This window comes from Paramormyrops kingsleyae, chromosome 19 (assembly GCF_048594095.1).
Source record: "Paramormyrops kingsleyae isolate MSU_618 chromosome 19, PKINGS_0.4, whole genome shotgun sequence".
NCBI lineage: Eukaryota > Metazoa > Chordata > Actinopteri > Osteoglossiformes > Mormyridae > Paramormyrops > Paramormyrops kingsleyae.
Window position 1 is genome coordinate 27,379,490 of NC_132815.1, and position 27,340 is coordinate 27,406,829.

Consider the following 27,340-nt stretch of genomic DNA (forward strand, 5'->3'; position numbering starts at 1 on the left):
AGGACGTGTAAGCCGGAGATAATTTAAATATCTTCAAGGCGAAGTGTTTAGAAACATTTCCGCCATACTTCTGTAAGGTTATATTTTGGGTAGTTATCCATCACTCACAAAGGAACTTAAGACACGGGTTCCTGCAAACGATCACATTGAATAAGTTGTACTGTTTTAGTGGCGAACATTGAGATCGTGGGTTGATGGATCCTGGGATGACAGAGTGTCAGTACAGTCAGATCAGCACGGTCGCCTCATCGCCCATGGAGAGCCAGCTTGGGAAGAAGATCCCCAAAAGGAAGTGGCAAACTTTTCCGGGCAGGAATAAGTTTTACTGCAATGGAAGGATCATGATGGGTAGACAAACCGGTGTCTTCTACCTTACATTGGTACTTATCGTGGTCACCAGCGGGCTCTTCTTTGCTTTTGAGTGAGTTACTTTTTAATCGTAATACATCCTTATAAAAGCTTCTTGTGTCCCTCTATGTTATGTACTGTTTTATATGTACTTCTATGCAATCGAATAAGGTAATGTTGTAACTTGGTGAATATTAATATCGTAATACTAAATCACAATAAACCGGCATGTAGATGGACCAAATTTTATTGTCTGACGTATAATGTCGTTCAAGCATTTTAAAGGAATAGTACATTAGGCAATTATGACATGGAACAATGAACGTCACTAAGCAGTTGCTGCACTGGTGTCCCATACAAAAGCAAGAATGATTTATTGTGTGGCAGCTCAGTGGCTATAGCATTGTCACATCACACCTCCATGGATGGGGGCTTAAATCCTTCACCCACTCTGTGTGTGTGTAATATTTATATCTTTTATAGGCAGCTTTGTTACCTTTTCTGAGCGATTTACCGCTCCCACATGTGGTGTTTGTTCTTGTCTCTCAGTATTGACCAGTCTTGAGTACGGCTCATAGTGTGATAAGAACAAAATCAATGGATAGATGTTTACTTTTGTCCTTGGGGTCCTATTGCCAAGGCTCTGGATTTTTTTTATTTCTTTGCTGGGAAACTAGTATTAAATGTATTCAGTGAGAAATAATAAAACTAGCTAAAATGGGTCTACACATTTTAGTCTCAGTATTGTACAAAATGTAACAAAAAAAAATGTACCAATCTTATGGTGATCACTCTCACACACTAGGGCTCCGCTGTAGCTTTTAACCTTAGAACACCAAGGCACTGTTTAATGTAGAAACATGCTCAGGCAAAAAAGATGGGAAAGGTGTGGAACATGGCATGGTGTCTTTCAGGCACAGTTTCTCCTATGCTGGTCCTTGTTGTTGAATTTTAGTTACCTGAAGACGCTTCCGTAGATTCCAAGTGGCAGCATGTCCTTGGTGTTCACACATTTGTTTTTGTTTGTAAGGTTGACTTACTCCTTGTAAACTTTTAATTAGCCTGACTGTAACTAGCAGCAAGTGACAGTCACCTGCATTCCACAAAGACCCGCCCCAGCTCTACCTTTGATTGGCTATTGGTTGTTGTTTGATTACACTTGTCAGATGGTTGGTTAGATAGGCTTAGACAAGCATTTACCTACCAGTGTGGTGTAGGGCTGGACAATAATTCGATATCAATATATATCGCGATATAATTTTTTTCAATAACGGTGATACGATTTTTAAACACATTTCCGATATTTCAATATACATATATACTGTATCATATAATATACAATATCGATATCGGAATTATATCGTATCGACCAAAATTAAGAAATATATCGTGATATAAATTTTTGCCATATCGTCCAGTCCTAGTGTGGTGGATAGTCTTCTGGGATTTACTTGCCGAACAGAAAATCTACCCACACTTGGTGCCTGGCTGGTGTTAATTTCGGACCCTGCTCGAAGGCCTTGTTAATATGAGTAACAGTCACTCGTCTCTCCTCTCCATATACCAGGCTGCCTTGTGCCCCGTGTGTTAGTGAAATGGTGGGTTACTCTTTGACTGGCCTTCTTACTTTAATACTTTTAGAAGGCCTTTGCTGCTATTGATTTCAGCTGCTAGAGTTTGACTCTCCCAAAAGCCATAAGTCATCTGCTGTGGAGATTGTTTTAAGTTAAGGTCAGCTAACTAATGGACCACAGCAGGGTTCCCTCAACCATGAAGCTGCATTTTACCCAGAGTTGGTGCTGTGTGTAAAAGAACAGGGATATATGGGCTCCTCTGCTGCAGGATGGATAGATAAATGGATTATTTATTAGTTACACAACCAAGGCCAGTGGAGTATATTAGACTCTGCAGTGCAATGCATACATAGAATACAGCCGATGCACCATATCCTGATAGCTATGGGGGAAAAGCGATTTGTGAAACGTTTAGTCTTGGTGGGCAGTGACCTGTTGGGGATGAACTCAGCAGCTGCTTGGGAAGGTCAGCTAGTCTGTATGTAGATGCTCACACATGTTACTGATCACAAGTAGACCTAGTTCTTGTGTGCTGTTGTGTTCTGGTATTTGTGATCTGTGATGTTAATATTCTTTTACGGGGCACAGCTCTGTGGTCTATGAGGGGCTCAGGGTGTAAATTTCTATTCTGCATACTGGTGAGACAGTGGCTATTCAGTCAGGAGCCTGGATGCCAGGCAGCATTGGGCACAAGGCAGGGCTACACCCTGGACGGGATGCCAATACATGACAGGTCACACACACACACACACATGTCTTTGGACTACGTGGGGAAGCTTGGGTACCCTGATTATTTCTAAAGTAAGATGTATTTTAGGTTGTAACATTCTGGTTTGCTATGAAAATGGATACTAGAAATGTTTGTTTTTTCATGAAATTTGCTTGCAAATATATACAGTCCTCTAGGGGTTTTGTCTATCTTACATGTCTTCTATTGCTTGAGTTGTAGAATGACACCCTTTGAGGGATTTTCTCCCTTTTTTTACTGCTTGTGGCGTCTTTGCATGCAGACGTAAGACACAAGATGCATGACCGCACAAATCACACGGACACCCGCACCCGTGAATCAAAGTCGTGGTTTGATATTTACCCACTAAGCTTTTGGTGGTGACAGAATGTTGTCTTACTGCTCTGGGGAAAAATATTTGTGAAAAGATCGCAATGAGTTCACAACACAGCCAGAAACCTTGGGAGAGGAAATCATTTCAAGTCCATGTTTGTTCAAGGAGTGATGTATCCACACTATCCTTGGAAGGTGGAGAGGTTTGAGTCCTCTGTGTGTTTCTGGGTGTTTTTAGAAGGCATCCTGAAAGGCATGGTCATATCCTACTTTGGCGGCCGTTTCCCAGGATGACCCAAAAGCGCTAGCATATTGTACAACGATGTTTCATTTCTAAGCCATGTGACACTCAGAAAATGGGTCTGCTTTGCTGATGGAGATCACCCTTGAGTCAGCTTGGGGTTGGAGTAAACCTGACACACCAGGAGGAAATTATGCTCTATTCTGGGATTGTTCTGTTTGTTTGTACAAACGTCATTTAATCTTTTAGGTGGCATATTGTCTAATGTAGCTATTTAGAGTGAGACTTTAAAGAAAACAGCTCTGCTTTATGCCATCGGTCGTGGTGTCCATTAGTCCTCTCAGCAAATATTTGTAGTCCAGGCAACTGGCTTCAATGCTAATCATACATATATACATATATTTCTGTGGTTGATGAGATATGGCCTACCTATCCAGACTAATTGGTCCGAACTTGCGGTCTCTAATTTTAACCTCCGCTCCTTTCCTGAGAATCCTTAGATTTCTTTCTAATAATTGTCATTGGGGTATAGCTAAAGTTTTCATATCTCTGCCTGGTGACATAGATGGATGATGAAGAGTTTTTCGTTTAACTGGCCAGGGCAGGTGGAAGCTTTTGATCTTTTGAATGTTACAGACTACAAATGCCTTAAGGCCAGTGATGCATAATTTGCATGAATGAAGATAAGCCTCATCCTGAGGTACTAAGTACTGCCGTTTTTGCTGGTCTTCAGTTAAACTGTGACCATATTGAGTATTTCATGATCATTAGAAAATCTTCCCTAAACCAAAGGTTGAACACCCTGGATATATTCAATGATAGAATCACTCAGGGTTGGGTCAAACCCTATAATAGATGTGGCTCATCTGCCCTGTACTAGAAGTTGTCCAGGCATAGAGGATGCTTAGGTTTAGAGAAATACCATAAATGGCCACTCATGCGCTCCTAAATAACAAATTGAGTACAGTGCCTAATGGATGCAAGAATGCTTAATCCAAAGGACTTTATGACGGAACCCTTTAAGATGTTGCGTAAACATGTTAATTAGCCACAAGTGATGCACCGATTTAGTAGTAAATACCGCTAAACAAAGTGCAAACAGCAATGACTGATCTGAGTCTCTAACTTGCGCTATTCTGTGTACTCTTTATAGCTTGTGATACACAAGTGGCTGCTATCGCAACAAAGTGTAAGTGACACTCTTTTGAGTGGGAGAAATATTGTGGAGCATTTTAAGCATTCGCCACTTGCGTATTCTCTCTTGGACGGTATTCAAATTGAACTGCAAAATGCCTCAGAAACACTTAAAACAAGATGTACAAGTGAGGTGGGACAATAGTACGATATGAATGTTTCTAGTAGTGTAATTGAAGATTTTTTGGCATACTTTTTCTTTGTAGATTTATTAGTTTATATATATAAGGTGTGTACATATATATCTGTAATTTAAATATTAAAGTGGTGGTGCTTTTCTTCTAAATTTTGACTATACGAGTGAGGCACGCCGACTGAGGCCGAGCATGGGAAACAATTACCCACAATCCCACAGCGAGAGAGAGAGAACCATCAGCTCAGTTGTGATCACGTGACGCTCAGCAGACAAAGCGTATATACGTAATACTCATATTGCAAGACCACGCTCGTTTATCAAGTTAAAATTTATTTTTAAATTTTGCTCGTCTTGCAAAACACTCCCAAACCAAGTTACTTGTAATCCGAGGTTTGACTCTATATAAAATCAAACGACTAAGTCAGAAATTAAGTGTGAATGCTAGAGATCCTAAAACAGAAGGGTGTGTCCCTAGAGCAGGGGTGTCAGACTGCAGTCCTGGGGGGCCGCAGCCCTGTGTAGCTTAGTTCTTTCTCTGTTCCACCACAAATGATTCAGCTCAACAGCTATGTGGTAATTAGCACAAGAAGTTGAATCAGGTGTGTTAAACGAGGGGAAACCCAAAAATGTGCAAGGCTCCGGCCCCCCAGGACTGGATTTGGGCACCTGTGTCCTAGATTGTCAAACTGATATTTAGGACTGGGCGGTATATCGATACATTTACAAAATGAGATATAGAATGACACAATACTGTTTATGTCAATATACTTTTATTGTGTGTTAAAATTGAGGCTCTATTAAGGATTAATAAAGATCAGTAGTGCTCCTGCCTGGTTGTAAACAACGTGAGAGCTTTGGTCGTGATGTTGTACAGAATCGCAGATTTCACAGTTAGTCATATAGCTCGGTGCATTCAGGTAGCATCTCACGGAGAGGCAAGGTGAGAAATCATTGTTACTTGATTGATTTCATTTTAAAACATTGCTAAATGGCTCACGTTAAAAATATCATAAATTATAATATGTTTTATTTAGTTGACTGGATTTTTCCAGTTATTAAGCTGTGGTTAAGTAGATACCTGGCTTCTATTTTTTGAACTGTTTAAGTTTTAAATTGTTTATGAACAAAAGTATCTAAATTAACTTTCACCTTCTGTTTTGAAACCAGTGTCATCAACTGAGGAAAAAAAAGAATCTGTTGGTGGATATACTAGAGTGAAATGCTTTTATGACATTACTGCTTTATTTGACCCATGCAACACAGATATACACATAATTTATTTTTGTCTTTATTTTGAGACTTCTGTTTGGAATAAAGAAAATGCTTATACTGAATAGTTGTTGTATGTTTGCATATAGGGAAACCTAGTATTTGCATTTCATCTTGATCACGCATTGTTTTAATTAATGTTTGCTATAAATCATTTATTGGTATTCTGGCTAAAAATGTTTTTACAACATGTGCAGTCCATTTTGCCCAGCTCTGATGATTCTTGAGTACTGTTGACCTGTGGTACAGAGGTCCTTTACACAGGAAGTAGACGGCCTTCAAACAGGAAGTAGACGGCCTTCAAACAGGAAGTAGGCGGCCTTCAAATAGGAAGTAGGCGGCCTTCAAAGGGGCATTTTGTGGAGTATTTGCTTCCCAGTGGAGCCTAGTAGTGTTATTTGTCAAAGGCACATATCTGTTCTTTTTTTACAGGAATCGCTAAATTTGCTACCTGTTATGATCCATTCTGTTTTGGAATAATGCTGCTGTTATTTCAGAATATAAATAAACACAATCCTGTCCCAGTGTGTATGAAATCAACATGACTTTATAGGTTTATCTTGAGGCTGTCTTGATGTTACATCTATAACTCTAATGTCTGTTTTGTTTCATTTTCTAAACAAGTCCCTCCGGGTCCTCTTGTGATTTTCCTCCTTTTTGGGTTATGAATTAAGTTGTCTTGGAGGATGCTTGGGGCAGAGGTTGGAATTTCTACTAGGAATTCCCTTTCTTTGCTTCTTCTTTCCAAAGAATCATTCATTGCCTTAGCAAGTAAGATTAAACATTGAGAAATAAAAATCTTATGACATTCCTCTCTCCAACGTTTAGAAGTTGCCCTACATATTTCCATAGCAGCAGTTCCCTTCATTTCTATCACCTAATCTCTTGTATCTCCATAGCAACCAAGAGAGACTTCTTTTTTGTCTGTGTGTAATGTGTACACTGTGTGGGTTGGAAACGAGGGAGCCATAGCTGTGTGTACAGCCAGTGCTGCAGAACAAATCAACACCAACAAACCTTTAAAAGCTGACAATCAGGTCCACTGATTAAACAAAAATGCTAAGTTTCATATGCTGAGCATTTAATGATCAATTTGCACACGGACACCGACAGGTTTCATGGTGTTCATGTGTGCTCACCTGTGTGTGTGTGTGTGTGTGTGTGTGTGTGTGTGTGCACGTGTCTGTGCGCGCGCATCGGGGCGGAACTCCGCAATGCGTGATACAGAGAGCAGAGGAGAATTGTAAAGGCGCGACCGCGTAGAGACAAAAATGACAAGCTGTTGCGTAAATAAGATAAATAACATAAGGCTATTTAGTTTGTTTAATAAAAGGACAATGTATAGACCTGTTCTATAGGAAAGGTGACCTTAAATGACTTCTGTTGTGATCTAGCGCTATATAGAAAATAAAATTAAATAAAATTAACTTGACCTTGAGGGGGGGGCGGGATGCCCCCCTAATATAATGCTAAGGGAAACACTGTTATTGATTTAGCCTGTTTGGTCCTATGCTGACAAGTGTATGAAAAAATGAATACACTTGCATGTCTTTACTTGGGGACAATTTTGGGCAGAATCCAAGAAAAAATACATTTGTCAGAGTAGTTTGAGTCAAAGACGCCAAGTAGACGCCATGTCTTCATCTGTTCAGCTGCTGTGACTCAGCTGGCCCCAGGGTTGTTACTTGGGAAGTTCGCTTTTACAAGCTTTGTTTGCTGACCTGGGGGGTATTCCATGAAAGTAGCTAAAGAAAGCCAGACTTTCCCGAAAAAGTCTGACTCAAACTAGCGCCATCTCTAAACTTAGCCTCATGTCGTTGCACGAACTCAGTTCAGCTTTAATTAATCAAGGCTCATACAAGACAGACGTGCATAGTCTCACTTAGTGCGCACACCCACGATATTTAAGAAGCCCAAATGAATGGATGAACGATAGATCGACCAAATGAGTCGGAAAACGTGTAAAACGAGAGCGGTGTTTTTTTTTTCCGCCGCAGAGCAAGTGCTGCTGATGGAGTTGTATGAAAAATGCCAAGATGTAATCGCTAAAAAAAGGCAATGTTGTGTCCATAAATACAGCCAGGGAGTTGGCTTGGCAATGAATTGCAGACAGACTAAATGCGGAAGTTACGTAAATGTTATAAGTGCTTAATACAGCGGCATGATATTCACATAAATCATATAGACACCAATATATACAGTAAACTGGTGAAATTTGCGGATGACACCAAGGTGGGTGGTGTAGCAGATACTGAACTAGCGGCTCAGCAGCTACAGCGGGATCTTAATTTAATTAGTGACTGGGCCGATACCTGGCAGATGAAATTTAACATAGACAAATGTAAGGTACTCCATGTAGGGAGCAGAAATATAAAGTACAGGTATTTTATGGGACCTACTGAAATAAAGGTAGCTGATTATGAGAAAGACCTTGGTGTGTATGTTGATGCTTCCATGTCTCATTCTTGCCAGTGCGGAGAAACAATAAAAAAGGCCAATAGGATGTTGGGGTATATCTCCAGGTGTGTGGAGTTTGTCAAGGGAGGTAATGCTAAGATTATACAATTCCTTGGTGAGACCTCACCTAGAATATTGTGTGCAGGTTTGGTCACCATATCTTAAAAAGGACATTGTGCCCTTAGAAAAGGTGCAGCATAGGGCCACAAGAATGATTCCTGGTCTTAGAGGAATGTCATACGAGGAAAGGTTAGTTGAGCTAAATCTGTTCAGCCTCAAGCAAAGGAGACTGAGGGGGGACATGATCCAGGTCTATAAGATTCTAACAGGTTTGGATGCTGTTCAACCGAATAGTTACTTCAGCATTAGTCCAAATGCTGGACACCCACAGATTACCAAGTAATAGTTGATGAACATTGGGAACGCCAGTGTGACCCTCACGGAAGTGCCCGCCCCCCCCTTCTGTGTAACGTTGTAGCTCTGCATTTCGAGAACAAACAACACACTTGATTGTGTGCTTTGTGCGAATCTGAAAATTAGTCATTTGTTGTGTGTTTTCAGAGCGACGATGGTCATCATCCAGCAAAAGTGGTGCGAGATGAGGCTTGGTAATCTGTGGGTGTCTATAGGATATTCACCGTGGTGTGGGGCGTGTATTTATTCTGATGTGTCCTGTAGGTGATTTCTAACCACTTACAGCAACACGGAGGACTGCAGTAGTAAGAGAGCAGGCAGCTAACTGTGCCTCATGGGGATGATGCTTTTAGGAGTAGTGGGAGCCAAAAGGAGAAAATAATGTGCTCTTACGAGATGCTGGATTGAATTAGTTATCTGGAACGTAGGTGGGGCTCCCAGAATCCCTTTCTCTGTGGAGTGTGTCTTCATGAAAGCTAAAGGAGAACTCCCGATTTACTTGTTTGAATGGCTAGTTAGCAACGAATGATCTTTTTGGTATAATTTAGTGCTCATAAGGACAATTCTGCACATTGAAAGTGAATTATTATTTTGAGAACTCATAATACTCAATTTATCAATATTAGGCTAATACTGTACAGAATTAAATAGCACAGATGTGAAGGTAAGTCAGCCGTGGGACAGAGGTGAGTTTGAGAAGTGGCAGTAGGGGATTGTGAGTTGGCTGAACACCCACGTCTGCCGCTTGCTCATGTACGCATGTTGTCTGGTGCTCCTGTAGTGTGTTATTGGCTGTTTTTTTAAATGGGGGGGAATGGGCCATGTGACCGCCATGCCCCTGCTCTCTCGCCCTGTGCAGCTGTCCCTTCCTGGCCTACAGCCTGAGTCCTGCCATCCCGGCTATAGGTGCTTTCCTCTTCCTCTTCGTCATGGGCATGCTGTTAAGGGCCAGCTTCAGCGACCCCGGTGTGCTGCCCCGCGCCACCCCCGACGAGGCCGCCCACCTGGAGTGCCAGATCGCTGACGGTGAGACCCTCTTGCAACAGTGGCTAGGGATTTGCAGCTGTACCCATCTGGGGTCAGGTAAACCTGCTTCAGTGTTGCGATTTGTGGGGAAACATTTTGGTATGAATAGTAAAGCTGTTTACAGTGTTGGGGAAGCTGCTTTTAAACAGCAGCTTATCAAGCTACAAGCCACTTATTAAAAGTAGCTAAGCTACTGTTTTAATATTGTAGTTAGCTACAGTTAGGACAGGGAAAACCATGTTCAGGATGCCAGGCCATTACCAGAGGCACACAGTCACTCGCACCCACAAAATCACTCACTGTCAGATATTTGGAGATGCCAATCCAGCTAATTAGTAGCCATAAGAAACCAATAGAATACAGAGGAACATGCAAACCGCACACAGAGAGCGGAGGCGGGAATCAAGCCCCCAACCCAGGGGTGAGAGGCTGCAGTGCTGGCCAGCGCGTCCCTCCCGCCTCTGTGACCAGCTGAGACCTTAATAACATACTGCTGACATTCACAGGCAGGCTGTCTCTCTGCTGCCGGGGGGGGGGACACTGCAGCTTTACAGTGCAGCTCTGAGCAGGGACCCGGGTCTGAGTTGCAATGTAAAACGCAGCACCTGGAATTGTGTGATTGGGTCGCTGCTGTCATGGTGCGCAGCAGGAAGCGGGGTCAGCGAGCAGCGGGATGGGGCCAGGCAGGTGTGGGATGGGGCCTCGTGCTGACACTCCATTTTATTTACAGACACACATGTTTGTTGTGTGTGTCTGTGCCAGAGCCAGAGCTGCCTTCTGGAAATATGTGCATATAAGGGGTAAGCGATATAACCTCAAAATTATATCACGGTAAGAAAATTTGCAAAAATGATATTAATGACGATACAGAAAAAAATACATTGGTGATTGCACCATGCAGGGGGCAGCATTAATTAGTAGGGATGTAACGATATTACAACATGATGAGATTTCTCGTCGGAGTGAAAAGCGGTCTGGCGAAGGGAGAAGGGTCCAGCTGCAGACGCCTGTAGAGTGGAGCTCCACTGGAAATACGTCACCTCCACAGGAAACACGTGGCCTCAACTCTGTGTCACAGCGAATAAACCTTAACCCTAACCCTAACCCTAACCGGAGCTCCACTTTACGTCCTTAAAGATCACGTGTTTCCTGTGGAGGTGACGTATTTCCGGTGGAGCTCCACTCTACAGGCGTCTGCAGCTAGACCCTCTTGTGCTGCAAATCAGCTGATGTAAGCACGTCGGTGTTTGACGAAATTACCATAGTAGATGCCCCAGACACTTTAAAATCTTTTGTGTGGCAGCATTTTGCGTAGCCGGCGGGAAATATAAATGGTGAATTAGTGACAGACAAAACAGGAAACATCTGTAAGCATTGTAGGAAAATAATGCCGTACACAGCGGCTAATGCTACTACTATGCAAAGGCATTTGCAGCACCATCATAGCTCTTTACTTAAATCCACTGCACCGGTGAAGAAAACATTAAAAATGTTTTGTATTTATTTATATTGTTTTATTTATATTCTATTTTATGTTGAATTGAGTAGTCAAATACGAGAGAAGCCTGTCATTTGAGTTGGTGGTGAAATATTTTATGGTGCTAGGTATTTCTTCTTCTTTACTACATATGATGATGGTGATTATTTACAACATTTCACCATACATCTGCATTATTTAGCATTTTTTCGTCTTTCAAATTAATCAAATAAAAGGCAGCTTTCCAGTAATATATTTCCTCTTTGAAGTTTTCCTTAAAATATTGTTAAAACATCGTCTCGTCTCGTCTCGTCTCGTTCTTGTGAACCCAATATCGCGTCTCGTCTCGATTTAGAAACATATGTATATCGCGATTCTTTTGCTTAGAATTCAGATCACAATTCTCTAATCTAATTTTCTTAAATCAAAACATTTATTGCACCCATTAAACTGCAAAAGGAAACACAACAAAAATTGCCAAACATATGATTGATCCAGAACTGGCATATCAACTACTGACAACAGAAAGGAAATGCTCAATTGGCCGTTCAATTACGGTAACCAAAACAGCCGAACCAGAAGTGCCAGTGGGGTACTTTTTTTGGTACTTCGGTACTTTGGGGTGGGACGCTTTCGGTTATGCAAATATAACCTGCCTCTGAAACACAACTGCAGTCTTGAAAACACTTGAGAACTCACAAAACAACTAGAAATGAGGTTAATAATAATTAATGATAATAATACTAATTAATAATTGACTAATTAATAATGATGGATGCGTGGACAAATGAGACCCAAGCTTTAACTGAGATCAGGTTGGGAAAACCCAGAGTATTATGATGTGATTTTGTTGTAATAAATATTAGGGTATTTATAAAACAAGAAGCGAGTACAACAGATGGTTTTCATATCGCCCATGAACCAGCCCTACAATGATACACAGCCATTTTTTGCAATCAGTACAAAATACCCTGCCTCACGCTGTGATGTCAAGTAGAACAGGTGTTCTGAAATTCTTTCCTACCCATGAAAATGTCCTACCCGAGTTAACTGCGCATGCTCATTCACTACTTAACACACGCCCATAAATATCTGCTGCTTTCAAGTCTCTGCTTTTCGAAGAAGAAACAAGGTTAGTTTTTTTTGGATTTTTTGTAATATGCGTGCGTGTTTGAGTGTCATACATTCTCGACTTACCATGTACATGTGCAGTTTGAATACACTTTTGACTGCAAAGTATCCGCGTGATTTTCACGCTGCTTTAAAACTTGGCTGTGTCCGAAATTAACTCAGTATCCGTAGTTTGCATAACAATTTACGTCTCTATGGTAACTGTTCATCTTTCATTCTGAAACATGTTACGTACAATTGCATTCTTATTATCTGTTAATAAAAATAAGATTTCTATTTCATGTACACGTTTTTACTCACGAAAAAGTGAACGGTATTTCTAATGATCTGAGCATAATGTTTGCATTAACAATCTAATACTGCACTTGGACCCTGGCTATAGATACATTATATGTGAAACGTAATGAAAACAAAATGTATGAATCAATAAAAACTGAATTTACTTAATTTTTTAATGCTGAAAGTCATGTCGTGACTTCTCTATGCAAAGACTACATTTTATCCCAAGACACATTATATTGGAACACGCATGAATATACTATCCTTTCTGTTACCATTTCTGAAAATATCAGTTTTCTGAAGAATCATGGCTGGAAAACCAGCAGTGCTCGGACCTCGAGGACTGTGATTTGAATAATAGGGCTGTACACAGTGGTCATCTTATATGAAATATTCACATTCCCAAATGTTTTAAATATGAAATGGACCTGCTGGTCTAATGAATATGGATGGGTTAGGATACCCAGAGATACATTCACTAAAGGGAAGAACATGGACATTTAAAGATTAACTATGACAATATGAAAGATAACTATATCTATATTTCTGTATCTTTAATAATGTCCTACCACCCTTAACATAGAGGGGAGCAGATATTTCTGGAGTGTTACGTCTTTAATAATGTCCTACCATCCTTAACATAGAGGGGAGCAGATATTTATGGAGTGTTTATGTCTATAATAATGTCCTACCACCCTTAACATGGAGAGGAGCAGATATTTATGGAGTGTTTACATCTATAATAATGTCCTACTGTACCACCCTTAGAGAGGGGAGCAGATATTTATGCTGGTAGGATATTATCACAAGGTAGGACAAAATAACAGATATGGTTATAAATTTCCGCTACGTGTAGGAAAATATTTTAGGTAGGAAAAAATTTCAGAACACCGGGACTGGTACGCTAGGTACCTGGTGCAGTGGAAAAGTGCCCTTTAAAGAGAATGCAGAATCATGAGACGCTTGAGACACTCTGGGGAAAAGTAGGAGTGCTTGCTTTGATCCAGCTGATGTAATACAGTGCACAAGAACCGTTGTAATTTAGAAATGAAATTACATAGAGGTGTGAATCGAGATCACATGTTTTTTTTTTTATTTTATTTTTTTACTTTTTTTTGTTTTACAATTAATTGTGCAGCCTTACTTGCCGCAAGGTGCCAGTAGCAACAGCATAGTAGTGCAATAGAAGTGACACAGCATAAGTCATATGTACTGTATGCGTAAAAGTAGCCTAGGTAGTGTTTCCCTTGCAAATCTTAATTTAAATTACTATAACCACTTACCGCTTTAGTTTAACAATAACTAAAGTAACTTAACCTTAAACCTCTTCAGGAGCCTGCACAATACTGTCACTTTATAATATTAACCTCAAATTTTAAGTACAAATGTAAACAAACGGAAGCAATCCAATAAAACCTTCAGTCAAAATGAAACACTCACTGCTTATAAAAACAAAATAAAAATGCTGTCAAAACTTAAGTTGCCTTGCATATTTTTTGGATTACTATCAAATGATTCAGAATATCAGTGCTGGAGTTGTTGCATTGCCTCTAATCTCTTGTGTACACATAAAATGGATATACTGTACCATGAAATGAGGTGTTAGAATATCATAAGAACATAAGAAATTTACAAATGAGAGGAGGCCATTCGGCCCATCAAGCTCGTTTGGGGAGAACTTAACTAATAGCTCAGAGTTTTTAAAATCTTTTCTAGCTCTGATTTAAAGGAACCCATGGTTTTAGCTTCCGCTACACTAGCAGGAAGACTATTCCATACTCTAACTACACGCTGTGTAAAGAAGTGCTTCCTCAAATTTGTTTTAAAATGTTCTCCCGCTAATTTCCACTTATGGCCACGAGTTCTAGTATTTAGACTAATATTGAAATAGTCATTTGGCTGAACAGCATCCAGACTCGTTAGAATCTTATAGACCTGAATCATATCCCCCCTTAGTCTCCTTTGCTCAAGGCTAAACAGATTCAGTTCCGCTAACCTCTCCTCATAAGACATTCCTCTAAGACCAGGAATCATTCTCGTAACTCTTCGTTGCACCTTTTCTAAAGCAGCAATGTCCTTCTTGAGGTATGGTGACCAAACCTGCACACAGTATTCTAGGTGGGGTCTTACCAAGGAATTATATAAGTGTAACATCACCTCCCTTGACTTAAACTCCACACACCTAGAGATGTAACCCAACATTCTATTGGCCTTTTTTATTGCTTCCCCACACTGGCGAGAGTGGGACATGGAAGCATCAACATACATACCTAGATCTTTCTCGTAATCAGCTACCTTTATTTCAGTGGAACCCATAAAATATCTGTACTTTATATTTCTGCTCCCTGCATGGATTACCTTACATTTATCTGTGTTAAATTTCATCTGCCAAGTGATGAAATCAGTGATGGAACAGTACAAATAAACACTTTGAGTTAACTAGGTAAAAAAGAGAATGAAAATAATGGTAAAATGAAAATGCAATCTCCTCTTTACCATTTAGGTTTCAAAGTCTATGTGCAAAGATTGTGCAGAAATGAAAAACAAAATGAAATAACATTTGCCTTTTATTATGCCACTTATGCAACAACAAATTTATTTTTTTATAGTGCCTTTTCACAGCATTACATCGTCCCAAAGCGCTTTACAGCATCCCCTCCCAAAGCCCCCAGTGAGTAAGCCATAGGCGACAGTGGCAAGGAAACACTCCCTAGAACAGGGGTGGCCAATCTTATCCACAAAGGGCCGGTGTGTATGCAGGTTTTTGGGATAACCTGTAGGTCATCTGTTCAAACCCAGGTGTGAGGACTCTTCAGCCAATCAGTCCTCTAATTAGTAATCTAATTAGGAAGTTGCAGCGAAAACCTGCATACACAGCGGCCCTTTGCGGATAAGATTGGCCACCCCTGCCCTAGAAGGAAGACCAGACTCAAAGGGGGAGCCCATCCTCCAGGGGCCGGCAGGGAAAGTCAAATCGGAGAGATGGCTAAGTGCCGAGTCATACTAAGTCATAAAATTTGAGTCACAACTGGGAAGCAGGGAGGTGATGACAAGCCGGTGCCAACGCTCCTTCCGGTCACCAGGGAACCAGAAGTAAGGCAGCCGGGCATCCATGGAGACAGGAGGGCGAGCCGGACGGAAGGACGTCATGGGTAGTGGAGACGTCGCATGTAGCTGAGTGTGCAAGATATCTTGATAATTTGGGGTCTCCAGGCAGCACACCCCAGGAGGACAAGGGGAAATAAAATGTGCAATTAGTCAACGTAGAGGAGACTAGAGGCAGTGCTAACAGTTAGGTGAGTGCAATATGAAGGCAGATATGACTATGGCAGCATACTGTAAGTAGGAGGGAGAGGCAAGTGGGAATCCAGGCATGGGGAGTCCCTGAAATGACAGCACTCCAATCCCACAAGTGATTGGGAAGCTACAGTGACAGAACTGACAGTTCAGTTTATCCAAAGCCAATGCCACCAATCCCCACCCAGCTCTACACCTCACACTACAGGTCTAACTGGGGGTGAACAATTAGCTAAAGCTAGGGTCCCTATAGGCTGGACTGAACAAGTGTGTTTTTAGTCTAGACTTGAATATTGAGAGTGAGCCTGAATCCCACACATCCAGAGGAAGACCATTCCACAGCTGAGGAGCTCTATAGGAAAATGCTCTGCAGCCTGCTATAGTTTGTGAGAACTCTGACTGCTGCATTCGGAACCAGCTGAAGTTTATGGAAGGATCCAGATGGGCAACCAGAAAGGAGGGCATTACAGTAGTACAGTCTGGAAGTGCTGCGTAGATGATAAAACACAGTTCTAGTAATACTTATGTGAGCATCGAATCATAGATCTGTGTTTTTTAAAAAGCAGGGTCTGTCATTCCCTAGATAACTGGGTATAAAGGCCTCGCTCAGGGGAAGTTACGAAGGCATGTACAGTATTAATTTTTCTGCATCATGAAGAGAGAGCATCTTCCGAAGCTTGGCTATGCTGCGTAGATGATAAAACACAGTTCTAGTAATACTTATGTGAGCATCGAATCATAGATCTGAATCAACTAGAAGACCAAGATTTCTGACCACCGTGTTAGGTTGTGTAGGAAGGCCACCAATGTTGAGATGGTGAAACTTATTTCTTGCAGCCTTGGGACCTTCAAACAGTACTTCTGTTTTTTTATGTATTTAACATTTTAAAATGAAAATGAAATGGTTTTGGAACATATCCAAGCCAAAGAGTTTAACATGTTTAACAGGGTAGTGCTAGTCTGCGGTATAATTTCCTTGAAGAATTATGTAGGAATTGGGTCTACAAGGCTAGTATAGGATTTCCTGGAGGAAACTAAGCTCAGAAGTTCTGATTGTGTTATAGGAAGGAAAGATTGAAAGGTCTCATTATTAAGTATATCTTAATGCCCAAGCACTGAAATCATGTGGAACTAACTTAAAATTTATACCAGTATTATCGTGGACAGTATGATGGCACATCCCTAGTGCATATTGTAAATATCATATATTTTAAACTATTTCTTTTTTGTTGAAATAAAATGACCAGGAACAGCTTAGTTATGCCATTCATGTTATTTGTGACTCATGCCCCTGCTACTTTTGTACCATATAGTCTTTATTTTTCCAGGTAACATGCTGGAAAAAGAGCAGCATTTACTGTCCTGCTCACAACTTTATAGGATGACATGAGAAGAAAAGGAATTCTGCCATCTGATTTGTCCTTGAGAATCACATGCTTCTCCAGGCTTCCTTGCTGTTGGCTAACATTGCCAGGCCTGATTCAAACACAACAGCACATTTCACAATTACTGGGGAGCACTCACCCTCATTACTTAATCAGGCTTACATCTGCTACTGCCCTGAGTTTCTTGATGGGCTGTGAGGACGAACATTACATGGTGTCTCCATCAACGTGCCAACTGGCAATTATAAAACATAAGCAGTTTGATTTTTTTTGCTGATGCAGTGCATTATGGGATGGGCCACATTTTTGCTTCCCAGATAAGATTTTGCTACACAGTGGGTCTGGTTTTTCATAGCGCTGCTCTTGTGAACGTGTCTGGGTCTGACACTCTCTTCCTTCCAGTGTAGTAAGTAACAAAAACTTACAAACACATGTGACCCAATTTTTTCACATATTCATATTACATTTTAGAAAATAAGACAAATCAGTAAAAATGCTGACTCTTTGATGAGATATTGATACCAGGGACGTGTTCCCTAGCCCCTTGGCGCCTGGTTTTCATCACGTGTGCTTGTAGGCTGTCTGTCTGCAGCGCTTTGTGAGTATGTGACCTTCCAGCTCTGATCAGCCCCCCTGCTTCGCCACCTGCCCCCCTTCCCCCAGCTGCCTCTGCCTGCACTGATCATTCTGCAGCTGTTATAAGCTTCCTGGAGCATTATCCCCACATCCTGCCTCTTCTGCCCAGAGGTGCTATTAACCGCACTTCAGCCCTGAGTCCCAGCCGCTGTTCATCCCAAGGAGACGTGGGTCCAGCCTGCTTGTGGCTTTTTAAAGAAGGAATCAAGCAGCGGCCGCAAGACCATCTTCTAAAATTTTCTTTAGCTGATGCATTTATCCAAACCAATGTGTTTTTTAAAAAGCAGGGTCTGTCATTCCCTGGATAACTGGGTATAAAGGCCTCGCTCAGGAGCCCAATGGTGACATCACTCTGCCAACCCTGGGCTTCAAACCAGCAACCTTCTGATCATAAGCACAGCATTCTAACACGCTGAACCACACACCTCTTACCATAAGCAGCCTTACCCACAGTTTAATTCCTTAATGCTAACCACAGTAATTTGGGTGAAGTGTGTGAGGACACTCCCCGCTCCTCTGCAGGGGGTTAGTGCTGATTCGGAACATGGCTGGAGAGTGGGGGGTCGAAGGTGTTCTGTGGGTCCACAGCAACCTTGCTGACATCGCCTTCTCATGGAGGAGGGGGGGCACTGCTACTACTACGATGTGTGAGGTGGCTTAAATTTGACTTTTTTGTAAAAGGCTGAGGAAGGTTCCCCTCAGGTGTGTAGAGATGTGCCGGTAACGTTCACATTAACTGTAACTTCATAATGCATCTATAGAACATTCATAAGTAGCGTGTAAATATACCTTAACGTCCTAAATACTTTAACATATATAATGTTCATTAATGTATATTAAAGCTGTTAGGGGATGTTAGGATGTTAAGGTATGTTTTTACATGCTGCTTATGAATGTTATATGAATGTATAATTCAGGTGCTGTTAATATAAAGCATGACCAATGTACCAAGCACCTATGATGCTTATATCTAAAAGCTACCGCGTAGTGCGCTGTCTTCTCACAGCCGGAGGAGACCTCTGCCCAGCCTTCGCGACCATGTGACCTTGACACGCTTCCTTGTTTCTGCGTGCCGTAGCGTGTGCTCTTCATCCCGAGGGACGTAGCCCTTTTCCCCATTTATAGACCTCCCATCCTTCAGCTCTCAAAGTCCTGCCCTCCATCGCAAGGCTGCCTGCTGACCTCATTCCACAAACGCGGGCGTCAGCCGAAAGTCAGCATGTGGTACTCAGCTGGTCTCACACTATGTGGCTGTGGGATAAGGGGGGGCCTGCAGGAATTCAGCCCCCCAGGACATGCTCATGGATAGGCAAGGGCTCATGGTAGATAAGTGGATGAGGTGAATCATTCTCCCAAAATCTGTGGGCTCTGTTGCCATGGATACTGTTATCTACTATAAGTGCACCTGCATACTTGATCTCATTTTGCACACACCAGTACACGCCTGCATCTGCTAAGTCCCACCACACCTGGGGAGCGGGGTATCGTCCCCCAGCATTTTCCTTCCCGCCAAGAGGTGTTTATCTAACCACAACATTTTTTTCCTGTTTTATTAAAATTCGAATTGGCTAGTTTGGTCATGTAAATGTATGCATCTATAACAAAATTTCTTCCTTTAATTAGCAGATATTAGTGTTGATGTCCAGTCAAAATCTCTGATTGCCCCCCAAGCCAAGGCAATGTTATGCCATAAGCTGGCTGTCTCCTTTTGAGTAATACTGCCTTGACAAACCCTGATTTGGAAGATGGGAATAATGGGAGTGAAGCTGTGTGTGTGAGGACTGTGGATGATAACAGGGCCCCTTATGTGCCTGGGTTGCCCCTTTCTGTCCAGGCTATCTCAGCCTTTTCCTGCTGTGGTAGCCTGAGCGATTAGACATTATCAGCTGTCACACACATCGGGATGGAATTCTTCACTGCCAGAACAAGAATCTCTGCTCACCCGTGAGGCAGGAAAATTAATGAGATTCCTTATTAATTACAATTAAACGATAATTACTGTTTATTTAGCAAATGCCCATATCCAAAGCAATGTTCAACTGAAATGAGGGTCAGTTAGTTCCTGGAGAAATTCAGAGTTGAGCGCTTTGCTCAGGGGCCGAACAGTAAAACCACTATGCCAACTCTGGGATTTGAACAAACAACCTTCTGGTCTCACTCATCGGGTCCCAACAACCTAATCTGCACGCTGCCCCCCTGGTCAAGGGGTCAAGCATGAAAGAAAAGCATGAACAGAAATGTGGTTCTTTGTTCAGTGTATGTCTGCTGTCTTTTCAGTCGGTATCACTTCACAGAGTGGCAATGCCAGCCAGCTCTGCACATGGGTTAGCTGTTCTCCAATCTGTGACTCAGCCAACTCCCACAATGCATCATTCTCACAGTGGCTGCCATGGCTACAGTACTGAAAGAGCACATCTGAGTGCTCGCAGATGTTCCGAGGGACACATTTTGGTTGAGAAATGCAACTCGACGGTTCCGTCACTTGAGTACTTGTCAGCTTCCCAGCAGCCTTTTAAATGTGCGTTCCTGTTCCACAGATGGCATTAACAGCCCGGGGTCGGGGGGGTGCCGCTCTCCCCCACGGACCCAGGAGGTCGTCATCAACGGGCAAACTGTGAAGCTGAAGTACTGCTTCACCTGCAAGATCTTCAGGCCGCCAAGAGCCTCTCACTGCAGCCTCTGTGACAACTGTGTCGGTGAGCATTTGTCTGTCTGTGTGTCTGTCTGTCTGTCTCTCTGCATCTGTGTCTGTGTGCGTCTGCCTGTTTGCCTGTATCTCTCAGTGTATCTGTCTGCCTGTGTATGTCTGTTTGTCTGTCTGTGCCTGCCTGTGTCTGTCAGGCTTCACGTTGTTCCTAAATGTTCTCCACTGAGCTCACAGCAATGCAGTGTTTCTCATGCTGTCCCGCCAGACTCTGTGCTCTCACCTGATGCTCTTGCTCTGTCTCCCGCTGTGCAGAGAGGTTTGACCACCACTGCCCCTGGGTGGGCAACTGTGTGGGCAAGAGGAACTACCGCTACTTCTACCTCTTCATCCTCTCGCTGTCCTTCCTCACGATCTTCATCTTCGCCTTCGTCATCACGCACATTGTCCTCAGTGAGTAGCAGCATCAGGAACAGTGGTCAGATGTATCCACTGGATACATGAACAGCTGTGATGTTATAAACATTAAAGGCAAGGCTCTGGTTGGGCACTATCACACATCACATAAACCTTCCTGTGAATTTCCTGAAACAAAACATTTTTTATTGGTCAACAACAGTCTTTTGTGGCAAAGTTTAAGCAATTCTGACTGGGTAATTTGTAGGGGGGTAGTAAGGGTCCCCCCCACACGCATTGTTCAATGACAGCCTTGCATAAAGTGATCATTTAATTTAGTCTGACTCTCAATTCATTAATAAGTTATTAGTCTGTCTGAGTCTCATTTATAACAAATGCTGTAGGTAATGGGGGGATCATGTTAGGCTACAACGTGACTGATTCAAAGAAGGGATGGTTTTAATGTAGAGACAAGATGTATGAGTTAAGGCTTAGATGTGTAAAGAGGAGAGGATGGAATAGGGGAGGAGGAGATGAAAGGGTGGAGTAGGGGAGGAGACGGTACAGTAAGGGATGAAGGGAATAATGGCGGAGCAGAGGGAGTAGGGGAGAAGAGGATGAGTGGAGGATGAGAAGATGAAAGGGTGGAGTAGAGGAGGAGACAGTACAGTAAGGGATGAAGGGATGGAATAATGGAGGAGCAGAGGGAGTAGGGGAGAAGAGGATGAGTGGAGGATGAGAAGATGAAAGGGTGGAGTAGAGGAGGAGACAGTACAGTAAGGGATGACAGGATCGAATAAGGGAGGAGGGGAGGGAGTAGGGGAGAAGAGGATAGAGTGGGGAAGAATGGGTGAAGGAGGGGATGAGAGGGTGGAGTAGGGCTGGGCGATAAAACGATTACGATATGTATCGCGATAGACACGTGATCGATATCAATAAAAAATGTGTTCGATAAAACGTTCGATATTTTTTATTCTTCGTCGGAAGAAAACAGAGGTTGCGAAGCTAGTTTGGATCCGAACAGGTGTTCCGGGCAATTCGGTTTCCCTATGTTTCCCCTGTCTATCGGGAAATAATGTTTCCCCTAATATTAAATCAAAGAGGTATGTGAAATGTCTGAAAATCACTCAAGTACATTATTACATGTGAATACTGTATTGTTATTAGTACCGAGGCCCAGAGTTGCTGTATACCTGTTTTAACAGGGGGGAACCAAATATCCTGGATGTCAGGAAATAATGTTTCTCCTAATATTTAGGCAAATATGTATGTGGGATGTCTGAAAATCACTCAGGTACAGTATTACATGCGAATACAGTAGTTCGTCACGCATAATATAGTCTTATAAGAAATACTATACCGTTTTCATCAAGAAATATCTCTATCCAGCGAATTAAATACTTTCATTTATTATCAGTAAAAACAAAAAACATGTGATGTTTTAAAATATGTGGCTTGTTTACCTCAAGAGCTTCGTAAAAAGACATGAAAACAACAGCGAAACCGTGTACAAATCAGCGCGCGACAGGGGAAACATAGGGAAACTGAATTGCCCGGAACACCGGAAACGCAGCTGTCATAAATGGTCGTAGCACAGCAAAACAACTGCTTTATGGAAGTTCTGCCGGTTTTTTGTGAATCACTGTGACGGTCGCCTCGCCCTTCCCTAACGCCGCTCGCCCCCCGTCTCCTGAATATTAAGTTATAGGTCTGTATCCTTTCGGTTTGTATGTGTCATGTTGTCCGGTTTTTCGCGTATCCCGTGTTTCGTTTCGAGTCTGCCGTGTCTTTTGTTTCCCCTTCTCTCTTTCCTCTCTGTGTTTACGGCGCACTTCCGGGTTCCGGCTCCCTACGTATCGCGTCTTCCTCGTTAGTGTTTGCATGTGTGTCTTTTCCTAGCACAAAACCTGGACTGAAAATATACTTGAATAGTTCAACTTCAAGTATGATTAGAGTAAGAATAACTTGAAGAGTTACTTTTTCATATTTCTGCAGGTTTTATATTTCAAACAATGTTACTGTACTGTATCAGGTTTGTTTTTTTATATTACAGATGTACTGTATCTCAGTCTACGTCAGTTTTATTTATGTTTACAAAACACTGCACATATTTTAAAAACACTTTATTTTCCATGGTTGTTGACATGTTTAAAATAAAAATGTTTAAATGTAATATATTTTTCTCCTGGTCTTTATTTTAAATGGGTCATAAAAAATGTCAATAATTATCGATATCGACCGATATGAAACACTCATATCGTGATACAGTTTTCAGTCATATCGCCCAGCCCTAGGGTGGAGTAGGAGATGGAATTGGGGCGGAAAGGGTGGAATAAAGGAGGCGAGGGTGAAGTAAAGGAGGAAAAGGTAGAGTAGGGGAGGAGACGGTGGAATATAGGATGAGAGGATGAAGTAGCAGAGGAGAGGTTAGAGTTGGGGATGTAGTTGGGGAGGGGAGGGTGGAGGAAGGGGATGAGAAGGTAGAGGAAGGGATGAGTAGGGTAGGAGGGGATGAAGGAGGGGGTGGAGCAGGGGATGTGAGGGGTCCTTTACTGGTTCTGTGGCATTGCTTCTGGCCAGGCTGAAATGTGGGAGGCTGTTGTCGACCAAGCTGCTGCAGGGATTGCGTGAATCATGCCAACACTTTGCCCCTGATTTACGAAGATCAGGGTTGCCAGATGTGCTCTGTGCACTTTCAGCAGGCAGCAAGGCACGTGGGGGATGTGGCAAGCTCAACCTCATTGTTTTGTGTTTCTCATGCAGGGTCCAATCAGACTGGCTTCCTCAGCGCTCTCAAAGACAGCCCTGCCAGATATCCATCCAGTAAGAGGCGGCGTGTCAGCTTGTGTCCGTGTTGTAACAGCCTCTGCGTATCAGGCCCCACCAGCTGGCCTCCCCAGGCACACAGTCCCGCCCCCATTTCCTTTATTACATCCACCCCACTCCTGTGTTCATCACTGCATATGACAGTTTATTTCTGCATAGTTTATTACTAGTTATTTATAGTAAACAAGTCTCTTGACAGCAGTAAGGGAATATCACTTCTGCTGACTAATTATATAAAAGCTCTTTTTGTTCAGCAAAATCAGTGACATTGTGATAACAGGGATTATCGTGGTCTTATACCATGACAGCCACACAAAATAGTCTTTTATGAATAATATGAAATAATAATTAGTGCACAACAAGCTTTACACCCATACAGCCTTTGCCCTATACTGTTGACCTACAATATATTATTCCCTTGTGAAATATACACCTGTGACTAAGGGCTCTCCCAGGTGGACACATGGGGGCGCTGTAAGTACCAGGGTGCTCTTTAATTAGGGTTGGCAGCTCTCTATGAACATCAGCCTGCCTGTATGTTTCTGCGTCTGTCTGTGAGAGAAGGACCCCAGCCGCCCCCCCCACCCCCTCCTACGCCTGAGCCACTAACAGCTTCACAGTGTTAGCAGCGATTACAGAGACGAGTAGGCAATTACAGGCTGAAGTTTTCTATGATTTACAGATTAATATATTAGTGTATTGCCTTACTGGATATTTTTTTTTTAAGCTGCTTGGGGAGTCTTTGGTTTGTTCATACCTTTCCTCTCCGCTCGGAAGGCCTCTGGGTGACTCTGCCATAACATCTCCCACTATTACTCTGGCTTAGTCACGGCTGATGGAGTTCATGCTGATTCAGAGGTGGATCTGCGAGCTATGAGTCTGCGAGGGTTGGTGGATGAGCTCTGTGTGTGTCCCTGTGTGTTTGTGTGCACGCGCACATCTTTTTTTATCAACATCCTACACCCCGCATGCCCGTGATCTTGTTCTGGCGACGGCCACCAGCTCCTTAACCACTCCGATACTGTGCTAGAGGTGGTCGTCTGCTTCTTCTCCATGTGGTCCATCGTGGGCCTCTCTGGCTTCCACACCTACTTGATTGGCTCCAACCAGACCACTAACGAAGATGTGAGTATCGCGATGCCTCCATACCCCTCCATGCTGGCGCTTCTCACAAATGACTCCTGGTGATTAAACCCCTGTGACTCTTCTGCAGATCAAGGGCTTGTGGTCGTCCAAGAGAGGGAAGGGCAACTACAACCCCTACAGCTACAGCAGTGTCATCACCAACTGCTGCGCCGCACTTTGCGGGCCTCTTCCACCCAGGTGCGGCCACTGTGGCTCCAGACAGGACTTCAGAAGGGGTGGAGCTTGCTGGTTGAGGGGGTGTGGCTTCAAGAACCAAATCACCAGTGTTACTCTGTTAGGTCACCTATCCTTATGTGTGTATTATTTGCATGTATATCCTTCTGCCCCCAGTCTGATTGACCGACGTGGCTTCATCCAGCCAGACACCCCGCAGACTGCGATCCAGTCCAATGGAACCACAGCCTACGTGGCACCCCAGCCTCAGGCCCCTATGGTAGGGAGTCTCTCTAGGTCTGGGCCCTCCATGGCTGCTGGCTTGTGCTTTTGGGTTAACTTGAGGACCTTGTGCTTAGCACTCCGCAGTGGATCAGCTCCTGAGTTCCACAGTCACTTAGCTGCCCAGTCAGTCTTGGTCGAACTGTACCATAGTATGCAGTACACCCGAAGGTATTTGTGTGAGGGTCGTGTGTGCTTTAGTGCAGCTGTGTTTTGGAAATTCTCTGGTGTCACTGCGTGCTGATTGTGATGAAGCTGATGATCTTCTCTTCTTTTTCTTTCTTTTGCATCCCTCTTTGTTGCCTGTGTCTTTGGCCTCATGGCCATTTTCCCACGACTCCTGTCTGCCCCTTTGTGTCCCCCATTCACGCTCATGCTCACATCTCTCTACCCCCTCTGCACTCGTCCTTGAGTCCTCACTTTAGTGTGACCAAGATCAGTGCATTCAGGGCACTAAATTCGTTTTCCAGGCTGCCACCACTCCCCTGCTGCACAGCGACCCCATCTCTTTGGGCTCTGTTCCGCCCCTCCTGGGTAAGATCCCACTTGGGGTAGCCTGTTCGACCCTGAGCTACCCAGCTCAGCATGCTGCCGCTGCCTCCATGCCCAGCCGACCGTGGGAGGGGCAGGCGCTGGCCCACCGGGACCCGGAGCACGAGGCAAACCGCCAGCTTTACCCCCAGGCTCCTGGGCTGGGAGCATATGGTCCTTCTTCCCAGGACTCCCTGCACCAGGACTCGGTCCGAGGCCTGGTCAAACTGAGCTCCGTCTGACCTCTGACAGCACTCCTCTTGCTCTCCACAGGAAGTGACCTCTGACAGCTGCTTCCATAGCTCCTTATGGTCCTCCTATTTATTCGTGCTGCCAACAGCAGTGTCAGCAAAGCCCCCCCCCACTTTAAGACTGCTTTGCCAAACAGAGAATGGATACCTGGATCCTCTCTGAGCACTTTAGACCCTCATAATTAGACATCTGCCCCCCAGCCCTCCCCCAAAGTCTGAGGAGGAAGACAGTAACTCAGGAATGGGAATGAGGATATCATCTCTACTGCCAACAGCCAAAAGAAGCTCCACCTCAAACTGCCAGTCTTGATGATTTCTTTCCCACTTTCACAAATGAAAACTGATTGTTCCTTTTCGTTATAAGAATGGTCCCTGTTGTTCATTGATTATCAGTCTCTGCCTTTTTCTGAATAAATTCCTCCAGACTTTCATCATTTAAGTCAACAGCACGAATGAGTTTCTGTCTGATGTTTGTATGTCGTTGCTTTGCTAAACGACACTGTGCAAGTTTTCCATCAGGTCATTTCTTACTGTACGCAATAAATTGATAACCTTTAATGTGTCATTTGAAGATGCATTTAAAACTTCAGCTCTCCTACCTAGAAAGGCTTTGTAATGTTAAGATTGTTGTTGAATACACTCAGAACACTTTTAAAACAGGTGATTTGTGTCAGGGTGCTTTTCCTCTTCAGAAACCTGCATCTGCAGTGTCTAGAAACAGCTGCAATCTCCACCAATCTGAGGAAACATACATTTGTTGGTTTCAGCCAAACATCATGGCAACTCGTGCTGCTTCGCAAAAAGATTGAGCTTCCTTCATGTGAAATTAGTTTTTTTTTTCACAGATTTATGAGAATGTCTTTGTATGCTTGTAAAAGCCCCGAGATATTTTAGCCCTTTCGATGGGTCTCTATCACCCTCTGGTGGTGAGAACATAGAAGTGTTAGAGTCCCATTATGGAACCATCTCCAGGTCACAGCTGACGGATTTCACTAGATCAAAACTTTAGAACAGATTATGCTGGCGTTTGCTGAGTATTGGCATGATTGGCTTATTGGAACATGTATTCTGACTGACTAGTGTATATGTCAGTCAGTTCAGTGTTAATTACATTCTGAAATCAAATGGCAGATAATTTTGATGAGGCCATTACACAGGAAATTGAGTTCTGTTGTGTATGGGGCTGT

At 43.0% G+C, this 27,340-nt stretch overlaps 1 protein-coding gene across 4 annotated transcripts; it reads left to right on the top strand.

Annotated features, from left to right (window-relative positions):
• The first annotated feature begins 194 nt into the window (after nt 1-194).
• Nucleotides 195-26,711, top strand: LOC111851184 (palmitoyltransferase ZDHHC14-like). Of its 4 annotated transcripts, none has more exons than XM_023825867.2 (9): nt 195-421; nt 9,553-9,719; nt 20,462-20,620; nt 20,884-21,021; nt 23,728-23,776; nt 24,813-24,915; nt 25,004-25,113; nt 25,267-25,369; nt 26,176-26,711. In XM_023825867.2, exons 1-9 carry the CDS (start codon nt 195-197, stop codon nt 26,314-26,316), a joined length of 1,197 nt encoding a protein of 398 aa, XP_023681635.2. In that variant the 3' UTR covers nt 26,317-26,711. The 4 variants fall into 4 exon arrangements, with proteins under 4 accessions (XP_023681635.2, XP_023681633.1, XP_023681634.1 ...); XM_023825865.2 differs by having other exon boundaries at nt 25,797-26,316; XM_023825866.2 differs by having other exon boundaries at nt 25,842-26,316.
• Nucleotides 26,712-27,340: the final 629 nt, after the last annotated feature.

Coding starts and splice junctions, on each gene's coding strand:
- LOC111851184 (XM_023825865.2), top strand. CDS start 195: ATGGATCCTGGGATGACAGAGTGTCAGTACAGTCAGATCAGCACGGTC. Junction 20,621..20,883: donor CCTCTGTGACAACTGTGTCG/GTGAGCATTTGT, acceptor CCCGCTGTGCAG/AGAGGTTTGACCACCACTGC. Junction 24,916..25,003: donor ACCAGACCACTAACGAAGAT/GTGAGTATCGCG, acceptor ACTCTTCTGCAG/ATCAAGGGCTTGTGGTCGTC.